Source organism: Geotrypetes seraphini, chromosome 10, assembly GCF_902459505.1.
Source record: "Geotrypetes seraphini chromosome 10, aGeoSer1.1, whole genome shotgun sequence".
Lineage (NCBI taxonomy): Eukaryota > Metazoa > Chordata > Amphibia > Gymnophiona > Dermophiidae > Geotrypetes > Geotrypetes seraphini.
The window spans coordinates 39,324,621-39,351,907 of NC_047093.1; the positions used below are offsets into that span (position 1 = coordinate 39,324,621).

At 42.1% G+C, this 27,287-nt stretch overlaps 1 protein-coding gene across 4 annotated transcripts in view; it reads left to right on the top strand.

Annotated features, from left to right (window-relative positions):
• Positions 1-27,287, top strand: part of USP43 (ubiquitin specific peptidase 43) — a 481,211-nt gene that overhangs the window by 243,176 nt on the left and 210,748 nt on the right. For all 4 annotated transcript variants that reach the window (XM_033961845.1, XM_033961846.1, XM_033961847.1 and 1 more), the window contains one exon: positions 11,422-11,522. In XM_033961845.1, coding sequence (XP_033817736.1) covers positions 11,422-11,522 — 101 coding nt within the window. The remainder of the gene's footprint in view (positions 1-11,421; positions 11,523-27,287) is intronic.

The window sequence follows — 27,287 nt, forward strand, 5'->3', positions numbered from 1 at the left end:
CAGGAAGCAGAGTGAAGGCTATTCAACCAGGTCTTTAATGGAAGAAGCAACTAGCTTGCTAGACATACACACACACATGTGACACCAGCTGCATAATCTATAGCAGGACATGTTTATCCTCTCCTGCCCTATTCTCAAGCATCATTCTGATCTCATATGCAACTTCTTTAAATTAGTCCCCTTAATTTCTTACTTGCTGTCCTTTGCTGCCCTTTTTCCCAAGAAGCTGCTGCTGTAGGTAACTGTCTCATCTTGTTGAATGGTTGGACCAGCCCTGTTTGTAAGCCATTTCAATCCTTCAGTGTAGTGGTATAGTTACATGGCGGGCCTGGATGGGCATGGCCTGCCCAGTTTGGGCTCAGACCCGCCCACCCAGCAGCCACCGGCAGTAATTCTTGCACATTGCCAGCGGCGGACCCGAATATCTTCCCTCTAATGTGTTTGCCTTCTGCATCAGAGGGAAGGCGTCTGGGTAGGGAGGGAAAGGGCTGCATGGGCTGGGATGGGGAAGGGAAGGAAAGAAAGGATGTTCTAAAGGCTGGGGGATGGGAAGGGAGGGAAAGTGAGATACAGGTCCACCTACTTTAGGCTCAGGCCCAACCAAAATTGGCTTTATGGCTATGCCACTACTTCAGTGGCTTATACTGTGAAAAGTACAGTATCATCTCCACTGGTTACTTTGGGGTACAGGAAAAAGTGATTCATTTCTCTCTGTTTGCTGTCAGAGCCTCTCTTCTTCTGAGGTCTCAGAAGAAACCCTAAATGTAAAGTGTTTGAATATTGAAAGATCAATTACCAGTAAGAGAAGAGCTCTCAAAACTCTAGTGATTGGGGAAAGCATATGGGTAAATTTGGAAAATGGGTTATTTCTTGCCCTGTGGTCAATTACAGTGTTAAGAGCATGGACCTGTTTTGTAGCAATGAGCTGCTCCAAGGACAGTGAGGAAAGCCTCTGGTTATTTGACCTCATTCCTATAATCCATTACTCCTTAGGAAGACATAAATATGATCATGCCCCTCCATTGTTGAGGTTACTTCATTGGCTTCCTATATACTGGAGAATTCAATTTAAATGTGCCAATGTAATTTTTAAAATTTTACATGGAATTTTTTCACCTTTATTATCTCTATCATTTAACTCTCTTCGGTTTCACACTACCAGGAATACACATAAATTTAAATTGCTTTTCCCTTCTGTTAAAGGGATTAAAACCCTAGGTAAATTTTCACATTCCTTAGCCTATTCCTTGGTAAAAGTTTGGAATGATTTTCCCTCAATTATCAGAACGTCATTATCTCTATCACTTTTTAGGAAAAATCTGAAATTTATCTCTTTCAGAGATTCTTAACTGAGGACTGATCTAATTTATTGATAATTTTTCTATTACCTTCATTATTGTTTTATATTATACTAGTCTTTAAGCCCGTTACATTAACGGGTGCTAGAATATATGTATGTATGTCTTTCTTTCTTTCTGTCTCACTCCCTGCCCTTGTGTCTTTCTTCTTTTCTTTCTGTCTCCCTCCCTCCTATTATTTGTCTTTCTTTCTATTTGTCTCTCTTTCTGCCCCCTATGCAGCATTTATCTCCCCTTGTCCACTTTCCTGTACAGTAGCCATATCAGCATTCCCTCCCCCTCCAATTCCTTGTGGATCAGCATTTCCCCCCCTCCCTACTTCCCTGTGCAGCATTTTCCTCCCTCGGGTGCTAGAATATATGTGTGTGTCTGTCTTTATTTCTTTCTCTTTCTGTCTCCTTAGCCACTTTTTCCTGTCCATTCTCCCTTCTTTTTACCTCCCCTGTGTCCACCACCACCCCTTCACTGCTCCCCTTATCCAGCAGCAGCCCTTCTCCCTTTGTTTTACCTCCCCCCTGTCCATCAGTACCTCTTCCTGCTCCCCCTGTCCAACAATAGGCATCCCTTCCTTTTTTCCCCCCTGTCCATCATCACCTCTTCCTGCTCCCTCTGTCCAGCAGTAGGCCTCCCTTCATTTCACCCCCTTCCCCCCATCCATCAGCATCTCTTCCTGCTCCCCCTGTCCAGCAGTAGGCCTCCCTTCATTTTTTCCCCCTGTCCATCAGCACCTGTTCCTGCTCCCCCTGTCCAGCATTAGGCCTCCCTTCATTTTCCCCCCCTGTCCACCAGCACCCCTTCACTGCTCCCCTTATCCAGCAGCAGCCCTTCTCCCTTTGTTTTACCTCCCCCCCTGTCCATCAGCACCTCTTCCTGCTCTCTCTATCCAGCAGTAGGCCTCCCTTCATTTCCCCCCCTGTCCATCAGCACCTCTTCCTGCTCCCTCTGTCCAGCAGTAGGCCTCCCTTCATTTCCCCCCCCTGTCCATCAGCAGGCCTCCCTTCATTCCCCCCCTGTCTATCAGCACCTCTTCCTGCTCCCCCTGTCCAACAATAGGCCTCCCTTCCTTTTTCCCCCCCCCCCTGTCCATCATCACCTCTTCCTGCTCCCCCTGTCCATGGGAGTTAGTACAGGGGCGGTCTCTGCCGTTCTCCCCAGAGTTTTTTATTTACTCGGATAGAGTCCTTGCCGCCCCCCCTTCCCTTCCCGCGTACCCGATTAGGAACTCGGCGATTCAAGCAGCCTGTGCAGCAGTCTTCACACGCTGCTTCGGGTTCTTCTACTGCCCTGATTTACTCTGGCACGTCCCTGATGACATCATCAGAGACGCGGCAGAGCAAATCAGGGCAGTAGAAGGGCCTGAAGCAGTGTGTGAAGACGCCTGCACACGCTGCTTAAATCGCCGGGTAGGTAGTCGGGTCAGCGGCAAGGGAAGGGGGGTGAGCAGCAAAGGACTCCTGTGGTCTGTTGCGGAGGGCGGCCCGGCTCCATTTATCGATTCGTTCTGGAGAGGGGGGGGCAAATGCGCTGTGTTGGGGGGAAGGGTAGGCAGACGTGGGGACCGGGTTGCGCGCTTTCACGCTCAGTATATTTCGCAGCTTCTGTGGTGCCTGAGCTGCAGGAAAGGGAGCGGGTTGTGCGTGGCGGGGGAGGCACCGACTGCCCCAGCTGCAGCTTCTTCGTCGTTGAAAGCCGCTGCCGCAGCTCCTCTCTCAATCCTGGTGCAGTTCGAGAGAGGAGCCAGTACCATGCACAGTGAGAGCCGGGGGTGAGGAAGGCCGCCGCAGCTGTGTAACTTTTTTTTTTAATTTGAAAGCCGCAGCCAGGGCCGCGCATGCGCACTCGTATTTTTGCGACGGATCAGGGAACACGTTTTTTAGTGCGCATGCGCGGCCTATCATTTTATTATATTAGATTCTTTTAAACTTTGTTAACCGGCTCGAGTCCTTGCTGGAATGATCCGGTATATAGGATGGAAACTAGATTAGATTAGATGCAGTGCATGAGGAAGGACCACTGGGGCAACGATGGCAGTTTGTCCATTTGGTGGTGGTTATCTGCACAGTCCAGCAAGAAATGAGTTTAGGGAGCACTGTCCCACTCTCTGTTGGTTTTCTAATGGTCATCAAAAATCTCTGCTCTGAAAAATCCACATATAGCATCTGTGGTCTGCTCCCATGCCTTTCCACTTCATCACTCTCTGTAAGATGCAATCATTCACAGAGATTCTCTGTCAAAGCTACCTCTCACTGTGTCACTGGGTCAGAGTACTTGTTTTAAGATACGCTCGTATACCAGTATGGGATTCTTATATTGTAGGATAAAACACATTATAGTTATTGACTAAACACAGGGCAAACCAAAAAAACTCTGTCCTTTAAGGTCCTTTAAGGCTCTTATGTGGATGATTTACTTTTATGTGGATGGAATTATTTTATGTGGATGATTTTAGTGTACCTTTGGAACTTTGATACTTTCAAATAAAGTCCATTTAGGAACATCGTCACTCCACAGAGTTTTTTTGGTTTTCTCTGGATTTTCTTCTTTGTGGATATTTTGGGGTCAATTCCTTTTGTTTTTTGCTTGTTGCTAAACACAGGGCAGACAGCATAGAGAGCCGCCAGAGAAGAGAAGCAGCCACACCAACCTGATCAAAGGCACTGTCCTCGGCGAAGGAATCGCCGGTGTGCAGGGACAGGTCTATCGGCTCACTCTCCAACCCGCTGACCTCAGTCATCGCGCTGCCGCCAACCACTTCAGCCATGCTGCCTCACCGTACAGTCGGTCCGTCGTGAAAACGAAAGCCCAAAAAGCCGCCCTCAGGAGCCAGGAACCCAGGTCCCAGCTTTTATACCCCCCTCTCTCGAACCTTCCATGCCCCGACAAATCAGATGCTCCGAAAGGTCAGGGCTGGAAGGAACTCACCCCTTACCTTTTCATTACCTGTTAGCCTATACCCAACGGGCGATAACAGGGCCCTCCAGCCCAGTATTAAATTTCACCCGTCAAGACTAGCTCTCGGGCTTACACAAATTGTAGGATAAAACACATTATAGTTATTGACTAAACACAGATGTTGGTGGCAGGCAGGATTGGAGAAGGAGCAAGGGGCAGAGACTCACCCTCGCTATGCTACTGTATATAACCAGCCTGGGCTGGAATCAAATGTATAGATTAGAAGAAAAGATGCTCCCAATCTGCTCTAAATTTCAGAAAGCCAAGAGACAGGCCCAAATTTACGCACAGCAAAAACCCAGAGAAAATATTTCAAGGACCACCAGAATATTATTACCGGTACTACACAAATTAGATTGCAGATTACTATGAAAGTACAACCCAACTGGATTCTGTGAAGTGAAGTCTTCATTCGATTGCGTATTTGGGACCTGCATCCATACAGCAGTTATAACCACAATAATTGCTGATGGCCGATTCTCTGGCCAATTTGCAAACAGCAATTAATTCACTAGCAAGTTTGCATGCAAATGATTTGCACAGAGGTGCTAATCATTTGCATGCAAACTCACCGACTCAATCGCTCAGTGAGTAATACACGCAAAATATCTGTGCTATTAAAAAAAAATTTTTTTGTAAAACCCTGGCAGACCTGTCGGTAACACAGTTAGGATCGTAAAACCCGATGCAAAATAGCCAATGTTACTGAATCAATCGCTTGGCTATTTTGTATGGGGTTTTACAAATTTGCATGGCCAGATCGAAAAATGGGCGATGGAGGGGAAAAATACGCAGTGGGCCATTTTGTGAATCGGGTCAGTTAGCAGCGATCGTTGCTAAAACAGTGAAAACAGGTTTAGCGACAATCGCTGGCTTTAGTGAATCGGGGCCTATGTACTGTTACTGTTATTCGAATAAGAATACAAGAACAGCCATACTGAGTCAGACCAATGGTCCATCTAGCCCAGTTTCCTGTTTTCATCAGTGGCCAATCTAGGTCAATATTTTTAATGCATTTTTGTTTGATAATTTAAACTTTTCCGTCCCCTCTTCAAAGAAGAAAATCAACCATGGGTGTTTCTTTTCCATGGTCAATCAGTGAAAATCAATCTCTTTCCTTCCACTTCTCCCTCTCCCCGTCTCCTACAACCCCCACATTACAGAGTTAATTCTTGAAATAAATCTGCAGCCTATTATTCCTTGTCTATTTTGTGGTATAGGCAGCTGCCTAGGGTATCAAATCTGCAAGGTACCAAGTACCTGGATTAAACAGTCCCATTCTGGTTGCTGTAGTGGGGGGTGGGGATCTCCCCTCTGCACCTTTCTCTGGTCCTGCCTAGGGGTGCCAGCATCATAAATCCAGCGCTGTGAAAAGCCATCAACTAGACAGTTGAAATATTTACTGTGCTCTAGTTTCTTGCCAGCGTTTGTTCTTTGGCAGCATTTCTGTTGGAATTTCTCTCTTTTTTTTGCCATGTGTAAGTGTGTTTTCATAGCTCTTGGGCAGGTTCCTTTCCATTTATCTAAGTGCTAATTGCCTAGTAATTTGCTGCACACAACTCCAAGGCCCCTTTGGGGGGGGGGGGGGAAGAGAGACAGAGAGTCGATCCACCCTAGAACTCTATTAAAAACAAATATTGGAAGGTGGATTTTTAATGTTTTGCCTTTTAAAACGGTATGTTGGCAGTTTTTCTTAATTGCATCTTCTCTGTTATCTGCTGTTGCCATGACCACTTTCTTCTGGGTGAGTGACTGGAAGGAGCATCTCTCTCCTCTCCCCAGCCTAAGCCAACTGCACCCTGGAAGTTGGCTGAATCTCATTAGCTCCTTGCCTAGCATTGCAGGCTCTTAAGTCACATTAGCAGAGTGCACCTGAATATTTTGTGCTTCAGATTGGAGGGGGGAGGGCAGGTTCCCCTTGGATCTCCAGTTTCCCTGCTGAAAGAAAAAAAGCAGTGGTTTCTGGTGGTCAAAAAAGAAAGAAAGAAGGAATAGCCATGTATGCAAACAAGTTTCCCAATGTTAAAAAAATTAAAATCTATCTAAGCGGATGTAATGTATGTTCCAGCATAACACTGAAACGCATGGACAGATATCAACCAAACTTGGTATACATATCACTTACTATCTGGGAACAAACACTGTGGGGGTGGTAAGGGGGGTGACATGTATAATTATAAAAAATCCAAACACACAAGAACGGATGTCCAAAAAATCCAAAATTCACAAAAACACCCCCCAAAAACCAGGGCTACGCGTAGCCCTGGTTTTTGGGGGGTGAATTTTTAATTATAAAAAATGACATATTAGTGTCTAACCCATAGTTTTTGGGCTAACCGAGATGAATACTGACACTCCTGATGCCGTTTAAGTCCAAGTACAACCTCATAGAGAGAGACATTACTGTGGGACATGTGGGGGGTAGGGCATGTGGAGAGTGGGACATGTGGGGGGTGGTAAATCTCAAGTATCTTCCGTTAGTCATAGATGCTTCTTAAAACTTAGAAAAATCCGCTCCCTTAAACCTCTTCATTATCCATCAGTTTTGAACACACTCATACATTCACTTGTCTTCAAACCAATTAGATTATTATAACTCTCTCTATAATGGTAAAACCAACACAGAATTACATTCGCTTACAGTTAATACAAAATGCTTCCATTAAACTCATTGTAGAAGCATAGAAATAGGGTCATGTCACTCCATTACTCAAATCCGCCCACTGGCTTCCCATTGCACATTGGATCACATTCAAAATCTTACCTATTGTATTTAAGACATGGTTATACCATTCACCCCCTTATCTTGAACAACTCCTTATACCCTATTTAACTTCATGTACACTTCGTTCGCTTCAACACTATCTTCCCTTTATTCAACACTATCCCTTTATTCAGTCACATTGTTTATGCTTTTACATGTAGTTCAATTTTTTTCTGTTATTGGCCTCTCGTTATGAAATTCACTACCACTCAACCTTAGATTAGATTAATGTAAATCCATTCTCAAAGCTTTCCTTTTTAAAAATGCTTATGACACTGGATATAGGATACAAATAAAATTCTAAACTGCATAACCTTGCAGATCTATATGGTTTACAAAAGATTACATCAACTTACAACTGTGCGATCATCATGGAATTTAATTACCCCAAAATCTAGAGAATAAGTAAGTTTTCAAATGCTGTCAATTCCAGATATGAGAAAGTCATAAGAGATAATTGTTTGAAAACGGGGGTCCAAGATACTAGCGATTGAACTAGTAGCTTGAATGCCATTATGTCAAAATAAGCTCTAATAGGATGTAATTTCCATAGGATGTGGAAGCCCTTATGGACTACCAAATCCACTTGACTCATCATGGACAAATTCTGGTCAAGCGTGACTTGCAAAATTCTGACCGAGGAACAAACAGAATATTGTAAATTCTTCCTTCCAAACTCTGCAGCAGGGTTAGAAGCACGGAAGACTGTGAAGACCTGCAAAGGGACCTAACGAGACTGGAAGAATGGGCAAAAAAGTGGCAAATGAGTTTTAACGTAGAGAAATGCAAGGTCATGCATGTAGGGAAAAAGAACCCGATGTTCAGCTACAAAATGGGGGGAATATTGCTAGGGGTGAGCAACCTTGAAAGAGACCTGGGGGTGATGGTGGACACAACATTGAAACCATCGGCGCAGTGTGCGACAGCCTCAAAGAAAGCAAACAAAATGCTGGGCATCATCAAAAAGGGTATCACAACCAGGACGAAGGAAGTCATCATGCCGCTGTATTGCGCAATGGTGCGCCCGCACCTGGAGTACTGTGTCCAATACTGGTCACCGTACCTCAAGAAGTACTCGAGGGAGTCCAGTACTCGAGGGAGTCCAGAGAAGAGGTATGGAAAATTTTTCATACGCTGACAGGTTAAAAATGCTGGGGCTGTTCTCCCTGGAAAAGAGGAGACTTAGAGGGGACATGATAGAAACCTTCAAAATCCTAAAGGGCATAGAGAAAGTGGATAAGGACAGATTCTTCAAACTGTGGGGAACCACAAGCACTAGGGGTCACTCGGAGAAATTGAAAGGGGACAGGTTTAGAACCAATGCTAGGAAGTTCTTTTTTACACAGAGGGTGGTGGACACATGGAACGCGCTTCCGGAGGGTGTGATAGGCCAGAGCACTTTACAGGGGTTCAAGGAAGGTTTGGATAGGTTCCTGGAGGATAAGGTGATTGAAGGGTACAGATAAAACTAGAGGTAGGTTATAGAAGTGGTCAGAAACCACTTCACAGGCCACAGACCTGATGGGCTGCCGCGGGAGCGGACCACTGGGCGGGATGGACCTCTGGTCTGACCCAGTGGAGGCAACTTCTTATGTTCTTATGTTCTTAATAGTAAGAGAGGTCCTCTAATACATTCTTGCGAGGTGAGGCAAAGAAAAACTTGGTCTTCTCGGAATTTAATTTCAGTCTAAAGTCCGACGTCCAATCCTCAATCAATTGTATGCACTCTCTAGTTTTTTGTTTGTTTTCCTATAATATTTTGTAGTTCCATTATTTTTTTTTTTTTACATTTTATCTTCTCTTGCATTATCTCCTCTCTTTTATTCTTATGTTTATTACCATTGTAAACTGCATTGATCGGTTCCTTGAAATACGGTATATAAAGATGAAGGGCTCCTTTTACAAAGGTGCGCTAAGCGTTTTAGCGTGCGCTAAATATTAGCGTGCACTAACCACGTGCTAAACGCTAACGTGTGCATGTTAGTCTATGGACGCGTTAGCGGTTAGCACGCATGTATATTTAGCATGTGCTAAACACGCTCTAAAACGCATAGTAAAACAGGGGGTAAATAAAACTTGAAACTTGATTAGCTTGTTGAGGCACTGAATAAAAGCTAACTACACCTGCAGTTCTAGTGGCTTAATACAAATTAAGATTTGTTAACACAGTCTGCACTAACTGCTTATGAGCAGCTTACTATGAATTTTGGAAGTATGGAGCTCATTTAAAAATTCTTTGTTATGCCAGGAAATTTTGCATGAATATTGATGGATGTTTACTAACACAAACACGTTGATTAACACAGCTGTTTAACATATGCTAATTCACTTAATAAATACATCCTAAAGCAGGGATCTCAAAGTCCCTCCTCGAGGGCCGCAATCCAGTCGGGTTTTCAGGATTTCCCCAATGAACATGCATTGAAAGCAGTGCATGCACATAGATCTCATGCCTATTCATTGGGGAAATCCTGAAAACCCGACTGGATTGCGGCCCTCGAGGATGGACTTTGACACCCCTACCCTAAAGCCAAAAGAGTGCAAGAAAGAGGGCTTTTTTGCTATATGGGACCATCATTGTGGAACTCACTACCTTATGCCATTAACAATGTGCACGTTGTATGTTAAAATAATGTTTAGAGTAAGCTTTTCCTCTAAGAATTCTCATTCATTCAAGATAACATGCAAACTAGCTTTCAGAGAATATTGTCCCACCCAAGAAAGGAAGTTTTAACTTCCAAAATTTAGTCAAAAAATGTACCGCCTGATATTCAATGTGATCTAAATGGCCAGGAGAAGTTTAAGTCCAGGGCTATCCATAAATATTCAGAGGCACTTAACCACTGAATATCCACGGTTAACGCCTATGATAAAACATGTTAATTTATGGGTAATCATGAGGCGGAGTCAGCATTTATGAGTTAAGCTTACTGCGTAAATCAGGCTGCATAAAAAGCTGTCCTATTTTACTGCGGTTCAGCTTATGTGGTTAAGTGCTGAATATTGCATTTAACTGCATAAATATTTTCTGACCATGTATGCCCGGACACGGTTTAGCATTGAATATCCAGGAATAAATTCGTCAGTGGCCAAAAAACGCTGACTGCCACCAGCTGAATATTGACCCACTATTGTCCAAAAAAAAAATGTTTTTAGCTGTTTGTGTTGTTTAATAATCTTACCAATGTGGCTGTGGCTAACTGAGGAAAATATACATTTCATCATGTCTTCATCTTGACTATAAAACTAGCAAACTTATGACCAGATCATCACGCTTTATATTTTTGCAACATACGCAAGCCATCAATCTGTTCATCACATATGTAGCTCTTATGCACAGCAGAGCCCTGTCTCCCCAAAGCAAGTACCTGAGCCAGTGAGCATGACTTCTGTCTGGCATAGCTTGCCTCTACCTGCCTGGAGAGCCCTCATGCTCCTCCAGCTTGAGGATGGTGTCACTGCTTCCAAGTCTGGGCAGCTTCTGAAGAATGAATAACTCTCCATTCGGAAGTCAGCTATCCCATGCTTACCTTTTTCTTAATTTCAGCTACATTATGCAGACCTTGTATGAATCATGCTTTATGATACACAGCGTCTGAAATGCATCATTTCCCAACCTCTCTAAAGACTCCTTTTGCTTGATGAATGTATGTTTCATAGTGTCTGACTGTGCCTCCTGGAGATGATACATCTTTTTTCTTAAAATGGAATTTGCAATTTTGATTGGGTTTTTTTTTGGGGGGAGTGGTGTTGTCATAATAACATAGGCCCTCTTTTACTAAGCCACGGTAGAGGTTTCCACCATGAGCGTTGGAGCAGCGTTGGAGCATTTAGCGCTCTGCGCCACCTTAGAAGCCTCTACTATGGCTTAGTAAAAAGGGGGTGATAATTCTTTGCTCCCAGTTTCAGTGCTCTCTTTCCCCAAACATATGCAGTTGTAATGCCTGTATGTGTAGAGTTGCCAGCCTTCCGGATGGCTTTTCAAAACCCAGCACTTTGGGTTTTGAAAAGCTTCTGGCAATGAGTGACATCGGGATGGCATGCGCGCATGCGTGGATGCAATGCACGGACATCACGCGCATGTCCGTGACATCATTGCATCACACCAGCATATGCGTGAATGCCGTCCGACATCGCTCATTGCTCATGCAGGTCAAGGGGGGTGGGGCCTGGAGTGGAACGGGGGCGGGGCCATGGGTCTGGATTTTCTGTTTGGAAAACCTGATAACCCTATGTATGTGTGGCTGGATTGTCCCAGAGAACACTGATTCTCACCTTAATAACAAGTTGTCCAAGAGCAAATGCTGATTTTTCAATGGGTAACATTCTGTTTTCTTTGACTTTCAGCCTCTTCCTGGCCCCGAGGAGAATTCTGCAAACACACAAGTAACCCTACAGCCCATGGGGGGTCACAGCTTTGTACAGGAACACTTCCAGGCCCAGTACAGGTAGGACTCAGTTACAGTTAAAGGTACGAGTAAGGTACAAGCTGGTGAAACGTTGGCCACTTTGCCACACCCACCAGTATCTGTGTACCCAGGAAAGCAAATGCATCAATTTCTTATCAGAAACCTCTGAGTCCCCCAAATACTAAAGGGTGCTGAAAACTCAGGAGAAGGTTTTAATATTGTTTTTAAGAAAAAAGGTATGCAATCTGAATAAACACAGATAAATAAAAATTCCACAAAAAAATCCTGGAGATAAAAATCATAAAACACAGTAAGTCAGAGCATGGAACAGAAGCTTTAGGATTTTTTGCTGAAAAGAAACACTGCACACCTGTTAGTGACAACAACCGTGAAAGAAACTTAGCCTTATCACGGCTCCTCCCCTTCCCCCCTACCGTCCCCTTTCATTCTGAGGTGCTGACCCCTCTTTTTATTCCTCTGGATTAATTCAGAAATCAGGACATGAGAGGGATGAAGAAGACCAGCACCGGCGAATGGGAGCTGTCGGGGGAGGCAGGCTATGACTGGGAGATAATTGGATTCTGACGCTGTTTTAACTCCTGCGTGAGGCATTGATATCCTCAGCCCTTCCTTTTAATGATAGTCACTGATAGTCACCAGTTTATGCTGGTGAAAAATGGGCAAGATAAGAGGACCTGCTCTTTTCATTTGTAAATACATGTGATATGTAGAAATAAAACAAAACATAAAGGACCTATTTTACTAAGCCGTGGTACAAGTTTCTGCTGCATAACATAACATAAAATTTAATTTATATAGCGCATAAGCCTTGCAGTTGTATGCGGTTTACAAAGAAAGACAAAACTGACAGTGTCAGCGAGCTACAATACAACGTGAGAAGGAGATTAATTTTACTATTTAATATACCACTTATATCCTAAGTGGTTTACATTCAGGTACTTTATCATATTTCCCTATCTGTCCTGGCGGGCTCAAACTCTATCTAGTGTACCTGGGGCAATGGTGGGTGGGGGGGATTAAGTGACTTGCCCAGGGTCACAAGGAGCAGTGAGGGATTTGAACCCACAGCCTCAGGGTGCAGAGGCTGTAGCTCTAACCCCTGTGCCACACACTCCCACCAATTAGAAGTGGAGTTACAAAGGTGGTTGGCAGTATACTGTATATTTACAAAGCAGTAGAAAAGACTAATGACAAGGGCTGCCGCGGTAAACTGAGCGGTTTAAAGGTAGGCAGTTGAGGTTTACAAAGGAAGCACAGCTGGCCAGTATGAGTGAACTATGACTGTCATAAGTGATAAGTGAGGTTAACAGTTGAGGTAACTTGCCCTGTATCGGTAGCATGGAATGTTGCTACTCCTTGGGTTCCGGAATCTTTTGTTACTTTTTGGGATTCCGGAATCTTGCTATTCTTTAGGATTCTGAATGGAATGTTGCTATTCTTTGGGTTTTGGCCAGGTACTAGTGACCTGGATTGGCCACCGTGAGAACGGGCTACTGGGCTTGATGGACCATTGGTCCGACCCAGTAAGGCTATTCTTATGTTCTTATCTAAGCAGCACTACTAAATTTTGAGAAAAGTTATATTTATAGGAGCTTCCTAAAGTGCCTGGAGGAGGCTGATGCTTCGACCAGATGACTCAGTTCTGGGTCTTTGGAGGCAGCTTGGTAAGATGGTAGTCTGCTGATGAATCTTTTTATGAGTACAACCTTTAATTGAGGGGAAGGTGAAGGATGATTGATGAGCCTTGAAGCAGGGCTGGAGCATTTAGCGCTCCGGGCTGCAGTAGAAACGTCTACTGTGGCTTAGTAAAAGGGGGGGAGGAAACAAAGTGATACTTTTTTTATTGGACTAACAATGCATTTTTGATTAGCTTTTGAAGGTGACCCTTCAGGTCAGAAATAAGCAAATGTTGGCCAATATCAATATATATAAGTGAAGCCTAATGCAAGGCTACCGCATCATAAATACATGTGTAGATCTATTTCAACCAGCGATGTATTAATAACCCCCTCCCCCTTTTACAAAACAGCGAAAGTAGGGAGGGGGAGGAAGTTGCACTAAAATGTGCAACATGGGGGCAATTCTATAACCGGGTGCCCACATTTAAGCACCAGTTGCATTCTTGAATATTCTGAATATCTACACTTTCATCGTTAAGTGTAAACTTTTGCGCATTACACGGCATCAAAGTTAGGGTTACCAGATTTTGGCTATAAAAAAAAAATAGGACACTTGACCCCACCCTGATCCACCCCCCCCCCAAAAAAAAAAAGTTGTCTCTTTTTCGCCGTGTCTGGAGGGCCTCTGAGCATGCGCAGATGTGACGTGATGAAGTTTTCAGTGATTCCGTGTTAACTTTTTGCAGGTACTGTGTGCTGATGACATTAGCAAACAACCTACAAAAAAAAAAAAAAAAATGCTTTAATAAATGTCGCTTACAGTCTCAGCTTAGCATGCCGGAAAGTTCTGCTTTACAACATGCAAAGCTCAGATTTTTATCACATTTTAGTAAAAAGGGCTCTTTAGAACTTTATAAGTTCAAGAGGATTGGAACCTCCTTTTAGTGAGTCCCTCACATTTGCATTGGTCCCGGATTGTAGAACCAATTTTCTTTTGATATCTGAGGTATATCTAAGTTGCAGACGTTCAGGGAACAGGGCAGGAGCTGGTTTTCCAGTGTGTTTCTGCATAACTGTGTCCCCTAGTAACTGATGGGTGTTGAGCAGATTGTGAGTTAAAATGGACCCGCAACGTCCTTCTTTGCAGTATTTCAGTTACTCTGTAATTTTCCCCCTCCTTTACAAAGCCGTGATAGCACTTTTAGCACTGGCCACTGCGGTAACAGCTCCGATAGAATTCCTGTGAGCGTCCAGGCTGTTACCGCGGCAGCCTATATTAAAAACACTAGCGTGGCTTTGTAAAGGAGGGGGTTTGTGCTTTTGCTAGTCTAGTATTTCTTTGCTCATTGTTGTCCTTTGTTACTGTGCTTTGTGTTGTGTTTAAATATTGCTTTTCTAAAATTATGTTTATTGATTTGTTTTATTTTTCATTTTCATCATAGTTTGTCCTGGGTGGTGCAGTTTTGGATCAGCCAGACATTTAACTTAATACATTGTACTGTAGTTTCTTTTTGTGCAATAGCTGTTACCTGATACAGCTTGTACGCCAGCCCAGTCTTTTCTTTTGCTCTCAATTAAACTTCTACCCAGTAAAAGAAAGACACTTTAATTTTCAGTACGTTATTGTCACAGTTTTCTGTATGCTACTGCTGCTGTCTGTATGCAAAAAGGTCTCCATATTTCCAACCCCATTTTACTCTGAAATCACTTCAGCGTGAAGATGAAAAAAAAATGCTGCTTGAGGCTGAGAGCATTTTGATAGATTTTAATTAGATTTTTTTTTTCCAATAATTAAAAGAAAACAAGAAAAAAAGCTGATATGAGATTTCAGGATGCTGGAGATTCCCATTAAATATTCCAATGGGTTATACATAGGTGATCTGCTTTATATATTTCTTATATCTGTATCTTTTCTTTCTCTTGCTTAGTTTGAAAGGGTCTGGACATCCTGGTTTATTTCGTGATTTTTCCTGAAACAAAAACTGTGTCCCTGCAAGATAGTCATATTAGGAGAAGATAGAAAGGGGGAATAATGACCCTACCCTGCTTTTAAAACAGTAGTACCTTCAACTAGAGAGAAGTCCTGCAGATTATTATGGTAATTTTTGATGCCTAGCTTGTCAAAACCTAGATGTTGAAAGAGCAGTGAAAAAGCATCAAGAGGGTGGCCATCTTGTTTTTCCAGAACCTTGAATTACCATAGTGCATTGCAGAGAGATGATGTCAAAGTGTATGGAGCTGGAAGAATCATACAGAGCACCAGTAAAATCTGGTAACCCTAGCCAGACTGCCTTCCATAGGCTGAATATTGAGGCTATGATCTCTACTTAATAGCTAGGGTTTTTACAAAGTTTCTATGTTTCCTACGCGGTTTGAGTGTCAGTATCCAGGACACAGCAGGAAGACACTAAGGTGCCATTCTAGCCAATTTTGGTGAAGGAGCAATATATTTTTCTGTTTGTCAGAAAGTTTCGGTGTGAATGCTATCCAGAATTGGCCAGAGAAAACAACTCCTGATGTAAGCATTTCTTTGCTGAAACATGGCTCCATGTTGATTTTGTTGTATTGTACTTCTGGATTAAATAAAAGCATTTTACTTCTACACTATGACTCCTGACTAAAATTGACCCAGTTGGAACAGTGGCATAGCCAGACAGCCAATTTTAGGTGGGCCTGAGTCTAAAATGGGTGAGCATCTCTCTCTCTTTCTCTCCCTTCCCACCCCCTAGCCCTTGCAGCATTTCTGTTTCTCTTCAGGTCGCCGGCAGCGGTTAAATGCTGCCAGTGGCTGACCCGGAAGCCTTTCCTCTGATGCAAAATGGGTCAGAGGGAAGGCTTCCGGGTCAGCCACTGGCAGTATGTAGGGACCTCAACATGGCTGCTGGGTGGACAGGCCTGAGCCCAGATGCCCCGTGGCTACACTCCTGAGTTGAAGCCTGACAATTCTTCCCTACTTCCCTTTATGTCTTGCTCCTGGAGTTTTATTAGGGTTCTTTACTTTCTCCTCTTTTTTTTTTTTTTTTTACAAAAAATTCCATCACATTTTATCCTTTAGATTAAATATAGGATACATTTGGGATTCTTGTGTGATTCTTCCTGAAATTAGAAGGGCTATAGCATAGCGTCATTTGTACTGCAGACAACAACTTCTCTGAGGAAGTTGACCAATGAGGATACTGAGAAGAGATGAGAAGATGAAGGGTCTCTGAGAAGTGAGAGCAGCTGATTAAGGACCTCCTTTACAAAGCCACGCTAGCGTTTTTAGTGATGGCTATGGCAGTAAGACCTCCGATGCTCATAGGAATTCTATGAGCGTCAGAGTTCTTACCGCCGCAGCCAATGCTAAAAACGCTAGCGCGGCTTTCTAAAGGAGGGGGTAAAATCTGCATTTGGCCTTTTTTTTTTTTTTTTTTTTTTTAGCTCTAATGCTCATAGTGTCCTGTTTTGACAATGGCAGGCTTTTCCACCCCTTAGCTTCCAGAAACATGTCTCTCCCGCCCACCATCTTCCTGTTGGCAGATGCAAAGTAGTGACACAGTCTGCTATTTGTTTGATGCATGGGCTGGCACTGCTGTTAGTAGTTAGAGCTAGGACCTGGAGACCCAAACTCCGTCTCCAGTGCTCACTGCCCAACCCTGAGAGGGCTGCGTAGACTTGTGTTTAAAGTCAGACTGCAAAGTCCTCAGGGGTGTTAAAAATAACACCTTTGCCATGTGGTTTCTTGCACATCGATAGTAAGGTTTGCATTCTCGTGTAATTATTGGAACTTTATTATTGATTTTCCATAAGTTTTCTCTTTTTCTGTACTAAAAGTAATCTTGTACAAATGCAATGATTTTGACAGAGTGAAAGGCACAGCATCAGGATACAAAACCTAATGAAAGCATTTCTGTTCACATAAATGGACAGTATAATTCTGATTGGCATGATTCAGGAATGAGGATCATGTCTTATTAAATAAAGAAGGATCATCCATCACTGGAAAGGAACGGAACGTCATCACCAGACTACATCAGATCTTTGCATGATAGGATACTCATGTAACCCATTTACACTTCAACGCAGATGTCAGTCATGTCATTAGCAGCAAATAAGTTACTGATCATATATCCCCAAATACCATGGAGGTCATTTCTATATTTTAATTTTTGTGCCCATATAAATCTAGAAGAAAGACTCAAAACCATAGTCAAAATCTAGTGGCTATTATTGGGATCTGGTGGTCAGGATTTCAGTCTGACTATGGGCTCAAGAGTAATCTAAGGAAATACTTTTTTTTTACAGAAAGGATGGTAGATGTGTGGAATAGTCTCCCGTAGAGGTGGTGGAGACAAAGACTGTGTCTGAATTCAAGAAAGTGTGGGATGGGCATGTAAAATTTCTTAGGGAGAGTAGGAGATAGTGAATTTTGCGGATGGGCAGACTGGATGGGCCATCATGTTACAATGTTTCTATAACCATAAAGTTCTATGACATCACAATGCAGTTTTAAAGAGCACTAGCCAATAGGGAGAGGAGGAGATAGTGAATGCTTCAGATGAGCAGACTGGATGGGCCATTTGGCCTTTATCTGCCATCATGTTAGAATGTTTCTATAACTATAAAGTTCTATGACATCACAATGCAGGTTTAAAGAGCCTTAGCCAATAGGGAGAGGAGGAGATAGTGAATGCTGCAGATGGGCAGACTGGATGGGCCGTTTTGCATTTATCTGCTGTTGTGTTTCTATAATACTTGAACATAATACTTAAGAGACTTTTCACATTTCAGCCCACTATTAACTGAATATGAAGGTAATTTTAGAATGGACACATTGAAAAGATGTTTTATACATATGTTATATGCACATACACTTGATTATGTTAATATCTATTTATTTAAAAATGTATATACCGCATTGAACTATGTGGTTAACATGTTGGTTACATATATTTGTGTGCCTAATATACTTGCAAATGTTGGTGCCTTAGTGCCTGTGTGTGTGGCTGGATACAATAGGTTTTTGCTTCAGTGTGTTAAATGGGTAATTTTAGTAATTATCTATCCTGTCTCGGGCTATTAAGAGAAAAAAAACAAACCTGCTTTCTTTCTCTGGACCTGAAGGAAATGGTAAGCCTTCACCTTTGAGATGAACTAGAAAGGAGTTTTAAGACAAAAGTCTGCTAATTTGGAACCTGCTACAGGAGGTATTTTAAAACCTTTTGTGGCTCCACTTCTACAATTGCCCGAGTGTCCTCTGATGCTATTAAATAAAATTTGAAGCATTAAAAAAACAAAAACACAACATACCAATCCTGTTTCAGTCTCTGCTAACATTTACAAAAAGCATTATTTTTAGACAGGGTCCTTTTTGTGTTCAGGCAACCATTCAGCGCAGGTTACTGAGGTGTCAAGCTCTTCAAATGTCATAGTGCTCAGCTGCTTAATGACTTAGCTTAGAGAGAGCAGGGTGAAAAACTTGCTGAATAGTGGGGATTCTCAGCACCCACAGAGCTGGCTCTTTTCACTCTTACTCAAACCAAACTCTTTTGACTCATGCAATTTCACACCTCTGTGCAGACTTAGGGATCATGTAACGACGATCCCATCTGATCTACCCATGCAAATTAGCAAAACCCCATGCAAAATAGCCAAGCGATTGATTCACTAACAATTGCTTGGTTATTTTGAATCGGGTTTTACTATTCTAAAACCCGACTACTGCAGACCTGTCAGTAACTGTGTTACCAACAGGTCTGCCGGGGTTTTTTTTCCATTTTTTTTAATGGCACAGATATTTTGCGTGTATTACACAAGCAAAATATCTGTCCATTTAAAAGCATGAAACCCACCTCCACTGCTGCCAATGGCCCTCTGACAAATGTGACTCCGACACAAATGCGGTTTTAATGCCCCCCCTCAGAAAAAGGCAGGAGGGATGCAACGCCATCCCTACCAGAAAAAGACAAGAGGGATGCCAACGGGCTTGGCTCCCGCTCCCTGAAGGAAACCCCCCCACAAATGGCAGGAGGGATGCCCACTCCCTCCTGCCATCAGCCTCCCCCTCCCTTTCCCCTCCCTGCCTGTGGCTCATGATAAAATTTCACATTCATCCAACTCATATATGTTGCTTATACGGTACTTATATGATATTTCTTTTCTCCAATAAATCTAATCAATTATTTTGGAAATATTTATAAAGCTTATTCCCAATTTAATTTAGCATTTAATTGGCGAATGACCTCAGTGGCTACACCTGAACAACATATTTCACTCTAGGTCAGGTATTATATAGCTAGCCTCCTCATTGGTCAGCCCTCCTCCACTTACATCCATATCAAAAGAATTTTTACTTAAAAAAAAAAAAATTATTATATAGCACTATAACTTCTCATCAAAGTAAGCGCTTATCTTATACTCAAAACTGTTCGGTGCTCCAACACGAATACATGTTTTTCCGATTTGCTGTCTCAAGGAGCAATCCCTGCAGAACATCGACAGAAGAAATATTCAGAGACACAGCATTTAGAAAATAGAAAAGATATCACTGTCCATCCTAAGTAATATTACCCATTGTATTTAACTTAAGCTCACCTATGTGATAATTATAAGTAATATGGTAGTGCAAAAAGCGGCTGCCCACATGATCACTGGAGTTGTCTGGAATGATCACATTATGCCAGTATTGAAGAGTTTACATTGGTCACCAATACAATGGAGGATTGAATACAAAATTTTGACAAGACTTTGTATCTAAGATGGCTTTTGAAGCAGTATATGCCTATTAGAAATCTGAGATCACAATCTGCAATGTATTAGGTGAAACACATTATAGAAAGACGCAAGCAACAGCCATTTCGGTGGTTGGTCCACATTTGTGGAACACTTTGCCAGGGTGTTTAAGATTATGCAGAGAGAAAATATGTAAAGAAGCAATTGAAAATGCTTTTATTTGTGAAAGCTTTTTGTTAGCTCTGTACAACATGGTATTTTACGGTTTATTGAGGGTGAACAGTTTTATTTGCATTTGCTAGTTTTAGCGAGTATATGTGGAAGTATATTATACTAATTGTAGCTATTATATATGATGGAATAGAATAGGATGCATTTATCATATGTAAATATAGGATAAGATGTATGCGTTGTAAGATGTTCGACTGTGCCCAGGAATATGTATTTTTTTTTTCTGTAACCAGCTTTGGTGTTAAGCGGGGAAGAAATTTTTTAAATAAATAAACAAACATATTACTTATATCATCACATGTTTTCATATAATTCTCCATTCAACCTATCTTTTACCTTTCTCTAATTCATACACTAAAACATTTTAATAATTCCTTTTACATAGAACGCATTTCATATATTTTATAGGGCCCCTGAAGAAGGCTTTTAGAGCCGAAACACGGGCCATGTAGGATTTGCCGCATTGATTTCTCAAGTGGATTTATGAGGATTATCGTGTTTTTTTTATATGCTAAACTGAATAAACATATACATCAGTAACATCTTTTCCACAGTTGTGTTTTTGTTTTAATAATCAGGGTAACAAAATATGCACAGTAACTTACTGGGCAAAATTCATGCAAATGCATATACAGTATATGAATCTTCATTGTGGATTTCTTGGAAACCAGACTGGGTTTCCGCTTTGGTGGACTGGAATTGGTTTATTTCATTAAGATAATGTGATAGGAATCAATAAGCTTCACTTATACCTCCAAAGTTAATAAAAGAAAGAAATTGACTTTTAGGTCTGTTCTGCCAATTTTAATGTCACCAAGGGAGGGTCAGTTCCTGGAGTGAATTAAATCTCGGTGAGTTGGCTCCCAGGCTGCCTATAATCCTTTGGATTAATGATAACTGGAGATTAGCGGCACAGTGAATCAACAGCATGGACCAGTAGACCACATCTACAGAACTTTTGTAATTATGTGCCAGAGCACGGCAGAGAAGTATTAAGGCAAGTTTTTAAGTCTGCAGAGCTTTGAGATCAAAAAGCCAGGGGGACACTGGCTTATTTTAATGCAAATGCCTATGTAGATAGGTAAATACTCACCCACTGAGAATAAAGACTCCCTTTTTCTCTGCAGCTCTGCTTTTGTACAATAGGAAGCAATGAAAATAGCATTATATTAGTATTTTTCATGCCTAGATAAGTCTGATGTTTCTGGTATAGTGAAACTGCTTGGAAGCAGTGAGATCAGAGAAATATAGATGAAAGAGTAGTAGGGATATGCCTTTGTTAGCGCACATTCTTTTCATTAGATGTTAGTACATGTAAAACTAATGTATCACAGCTAATTTATTATTATTTTTTTTTATTTATGAAATTTAATACGTTTACAATATCAAAAGATATCAAAGAAAAAAAGGAATTTCAATACAAATTTACAACACACCAAGCAATACAAAAACAATCCTTTACAAGCCCTCTAAATGGGGAAACATATTGCTTATTTAACAAAACTTAATTTTAAAGGAAAACAAAGAAATGGGTTGAATTCCAATGAACCCAAATCATTCCCTACTAAATTTAGGACTCTGACTTCCAACCTAAATTTCTCATCAAAGAATGAAAGAAGATAAGGTAAAAAAAATACAAAGAAAAGATCTCACTTCTGTTCACGAGCTGATAGGAATTGTTGCAACTGAATGGGGTCCCAAAAAACAAATTCAGTGTCTTGTAACTTAACCAAACATTTACAAGGAAATTTTAAGTAAAAAGATGCTTCAAGTGCCAATACTCTAGTTCTCAATTTCAAAAATTATTTTCTCCTAAACTGCGTGGATCTTGAGACATCAGGAAAAATACTAACCAAGTCCCCACAGAACTTGGTCAGTCTATTTTTTGAAATAAAGTTTCATTAACAACATTTTATCTGTCTCACTCATACATGTTAGTATCATTGTGGACCGAGTCTGGATAACATCCTGAGAGTCTTCCAGAAACTCTGTCAAATTAACTTCATCTGTTACCAGATGGTCCACATCCTGTACAGTTTTTTTTTCTTCTGGGGAATATGATAACAATTATTTATTGGTAAGCTATCCGCATTGGGTACTCCCAGTATTTCTTTGAAATATCACAGCTAATTTATGAAATAACACATGTACAATTTTCTTGTGTTAAAAGTTGTAGTTAAAAATGTACTAGAATGAATGTATGAAGGGGTGCTGAAAGGTTCTCAGCCCAATCAATCAACTTCCTAAATTATTTTGCCACTGTAGCTGAAGAGTGTTATCTTATTTTGTTAAGTGCTAATTTGTAGAAACAAAATTCTATGTTTTGACATTGTTTCAGATCATTGATTGAACCATATCCATGCCATTCTCTTCTTGGTTGGGCTGAGAACTTTTCAGCACCCCATGACAGTGTAAAGAGTTTGAGTCTCTGGTAACCAGAGCTGGTACTGTGATGTCATAATGCCTCATTCCAGCAATAAGAGCCAACCTCATTGATGTCACAATGGCTTGATTCTCCTATACTTGACTCACTTTTATTAAATACGAGGGGCTGCTGAAAAGTTCTCAGCCCAACCAACCAGCTTCCCAAATTCTGAGTGTTATTTTGCCTTTGTAGCTGAAAAGAGTGCTATCTTATTTTGTTAAGTGCCAATTTGCAGAAATGAAATTCTATGTTTTGACATTGTTTCAGATCATTGATTGAACCATATCCACATCATTCTTTTCTTGGGCTGAAAACTTTTCAGCACCATCTGGCAGTGTGAAGACTTTCAGTCTCTGGTAACTAGAACCGAGATTGTGACATCATAATGCCTCATTCCACCAATACGAGCCAACCTTATCAGTGACGTCACAATGGCTTGATTGTCCTATACCTGGCTCACCTTTATTACATACAAGGGGCTGCTGAAAAGTTCTCAGTCCAACTAACCAACTTCCTAAATTCTGAGCATTATTTTGCCACTGTAGCTGAAAAGAGTGTTATCTTATTTTGTTAAGTGCCAATTTGCAGAAATGAAATTCTATGTTTTGACATTGTTTCAGATCATTGATTGAACCATATCCACATCATTCTCTTCTTGGTTGGGCTGAAAACTTTTCAGCTCCCCCTTGTATGAAATGAACATAAATAATTCTGTGGGTAAAAGCACTGAAACTTAACTCAGAAAAAAATGAAGTTTTTTATAGCTTCACCGCACCCGTTTGATACTAAAACATCATTGCGTATAAATAAATTCAGCTATCCTATTCAATCTACCATTAAGGCTTGGGGAATAATACTTGGCCAGGGCTTGACTGAAGAACCAGGTGGACTCTTTGGTCAGAAAGGGTTTCTTTACTCTTTGGAAGCTTTGGTCCATTTAGTCAATACATGGGATACAAGTGGATTACAATACAAGTGGTTCACTATAAAGATGCATTTTGTCAGTGCATGGGCTACAGGTAGGTTACAATAAAGATACATCTGGTAATCCTAAGCATATCAAATACAGTACTCCCTGAAATTCACAGGGGTTCCTTTCTAGGAACTCCTGCAAATTTTGAAAAACCGCAAATGCGGTTTTTCACCTGTCAAAAGGTAGGGGAGGTAGGAGAGGGCAGCTGGAGCGCCGGCAAGTGAAGAAAATCACTCACGGTCTGCTCCGACCGCCTCTTCCTGTAGTAAAGTCAGGCTACACCAATCAGGAGCTGCTTTGACACTTTACTACAGGAAGAGGCGGTCGGATCAGACCGCAAATGAGTGAGTCTGCAATTTGCGAACAGGGAACACTGTGCATTATAACTCGGATTCCATATTTGTCAAATAACACTGTGGACACAAATCTGTGCACATTGCCCATTTGTGCCCGCAACTTACTCCAGGGAAATCTGTTTAGAAAATTTTAGTGAGCAAATGCCTAAGAGAAAAAGTATGCTTTCAGCTTATATTTAAGTTTTTCATATGAAGGTAATGAGACTGAGGATTGATGTCCTGATCCAGTCTAATCTATTGAAAGGAAGGAATTAGAGGAAGATTTTGCTGAGCAGATCTAAGTGGCCTAATTGTAAAGCAGGGGATCAATAACTGAGATAGAAAAGAATAGAAGACTTGAATAAATACACAGTATCTTATGCATCAATGTTGGGATTTTTAAAGAGATTCTATAAGAAACTGGCAACCAGTGTTCAATGTTCATAATGGGTATAAAATGATCAAACTTCCTTGGTCAATGGAGCAATTTCACTGCAGTGTTTTGGAATGATTGCAGCCACTTAAGATTGGTATTACACTTCTCCCTTAGTATTCGCGGGGGGTTAGTGGCAGAGCCGGACCCTGAAGTGTGAAAAATCGCGAATAACTTTGTGCTGGCTCTGACCCACCCATGGACCTTACCTGGTGGTCTCTGCCTCTGATCGCCTCCTTCCATGCGTGTTTGCAGGGGCCAGTGCGGATGCTTCGGTCTCCTTTCCCCGCTCCGGGCCGGACAGAGCGAAGATCGTTCCTCTCAGGGCTGGGCAGCCTGTGCCGGCCTTACCTGGTGGTCTAGTGGGCTTTCGGGGCAGGAGCGATCTTCCTACACTCTTGCCCCGTGTAGATCGCCAATAAGAAATGGCTGCCGTGAGCTCCCGTAGTCTCTTGAGACTACTACTGGAGCCCAAGGCAGCCATTTCCTATTGGCGATCTGCACGGGGCAGGAGCGTAGGAAGATTGCTCCTGCCCCGAAAGCCCCACTAGACCAGCAGGTAAGGCCGGGATGCCGGGAGGGAGGCGGGGAAAGTCCGAAACAAATCTTTTTTTTTTTCCCCCTAAAAAAAATTGTGAATACACTTCCCCCTTCCCATTCGCGGTTTCGGTAATCGCGATTTCACATATTCGCGATTTTTGGGGGAGGGGGAAAAAGAAAAAAAAAAAAATCATTAAGTCTTTCCCCCGGCATCCCGGCCTTACCTGGTGGTCTAGCGGGCTTTCGGGGCAGGAGCAATCTTCCTACGCTCCTGCCCCGTGCAGATCGCCATTAGGAAATAGCTGTAGGGAGTTCTCGTCATAGTCTCGAGAGACTACGGGAACTCACAGCAGCGAGAGCGGACTGCTGGTCAGGATGGACCACTAGTCTGACCCAGCAGCGGCATTTCTTATGTTCTTATGCTATTCCTTGTGACCCTGGGCAAGTCATTTAATCCTCCACTGCCCCAGGTACATTAGATAGATTGTGCGCCCTCTGGGACAGATAGGGAAAATGCTTGAAGTGCCTGTATGTAAACCACTATGAGTGTGGTTGTAAAACTAGACAAAGGTGTTATACAAATCCCAGTCCCTTAATATAATCACATACCCCAATTAAATAACTGCACTCATCTGAATTTGTGAAGAAAACGCAAATGTTCTGAGGCCAGTGTTTCTGCAACCAACTTGCTGTTGTCAAATGATTTTGTGGTTCAAAATATATTGTCTGTGTAGCGGTAATCTGTAGCATATGTGCGCCAGCTGCAGGGGAGACCATGGCAATAGTAATAAAAAGTCATGCTATCAAGAGTAACCCCATACAGGCTATAAAGCTTCAGGAGATGTCACATCCTTGTATTAAAAGACTGAATTAAACCTAAATTGGTTTCTGCAGCAGGGTGAACAGCTTTTCTTGCAGTACATTTTAGCTCAAATTATTTGACATCTCCGTTAATGTCCTTTTGGCTGAAAATGCCCTAATTACCTTTGAATGACATGGCACATCTGTGGTAGCCCTTCTGTCAGGCTGGGTAGTAGGTTGTTGCCCATTAAGAAGATAGCTATAAGCACATCTGTTGACTGAGTCCAGAATACCAGTGCAGTTGTGAGCTGCTGTTTGTTAATGTCTATCAGAAACAATTCTGATGACAAACTGATTTCCAACTCATTTGTGGATCTTTATTTTCTCACTAGTCTTTAAGCCTGTTACATTAAAGGGTGCTAGAATAGGTGTGTCTGTCTGTCTTTCTTTCTGTCTCTCTCTCTCCTTGACTGCTGTCTGTCTTTTTTTATTTGTTTCTCTCTTTTTGGCCGCTGTCTATCTCTCTGGCCCTCTGTCTGTCATTCTTTCTATCTGTGTCTCTCCCTGGCCCCATGTCTATCTGTCTTTCTTTCTCTCTCTCTCCTTGGCCGCTGTATGTCTGTCTGTCTCCTTGGTCTCTGTCTGTCTTTTTTTCTGTATCTCTCTCTCTACTTGTCCGCTGTTTGGATTTTTTTTTTCTTTCTGTGTGTCTTTCACACCCACCTACCTGTCTTTCAGTATGTGTGTCTCTATTTCTGTCTATCTGTCAATGTCCCTGCCCACTGCCTGTCTGTTTATCGTGCCCCTTCTCCCACCTACCTTTTTTTTTTTTTTTTAAATCACGCGTTGTGTTGTATACAGTGGAAAGGGCAACCGGCACACAGTAACTGCTGCTGGATACAGTAAGCCATCATGCGTGCACACGCATGCGCCGCACGCTTTAACATTTCTCTGCCGCAGGCCATGGAGCTACAGATCACGGAGGCAGGGATCACGCAGGTAGGAGTGCGCATGTACGCTAAGGGGCTCATAATCGAAAGAGAAAAACGTTCCAAAACCGGCCTAAGTCGGCACTTGGATGAACATTTCTCAAAAACGTCCAAGTGCCGATAATAAAACCGGGTTTTGGACGTATTTCTAAATGACCTAGGCCTTCATAGTGCCGCTCAACGTCCAAAGCTAAAGGGGGCTTTTTGGGAGGCGTATCGAGGGCAGGAGTTGGGCGGGACGAGGGCCGGCTTAGACTTAGTTGTACAGTATGTATAACTGAAAGTTTAACAACAGAACCTAGACGGAACTTGGATGGTTGCCGTCTGCATATAAAACTAGTTGAGGTTTTTTTCTCCACTTTACTTAAATGGTTTTTCAAAGGATATTTCCTCCACTTGGCTTATAACATTGTTGCAACATTTTTTTGCTGCAGTTATTTATCTATTTAAATGTCTCTATCATATCTCCCCTCTCCCGCCTTTCCTCTAAGATATACAAATTGAGATCTTTAAGTCTTACCCCCCTCGTCTACGAAACCGCGCTAGCGTTTTTTAGCGCAGGGAGCAGCGCTGAATGGCCCACGCTGCTCCCGACGCTCATTGAGTTCCTATGAGCATCAGGAATAGCGCGGGCCATTCAGCACGGCTCTCTGCGCCAAAAAACGCTTGCTCGGTTTCGTAGAAGAGGGGGATAATCTTGTTAACCATCTGTTTTTTAAATAATTC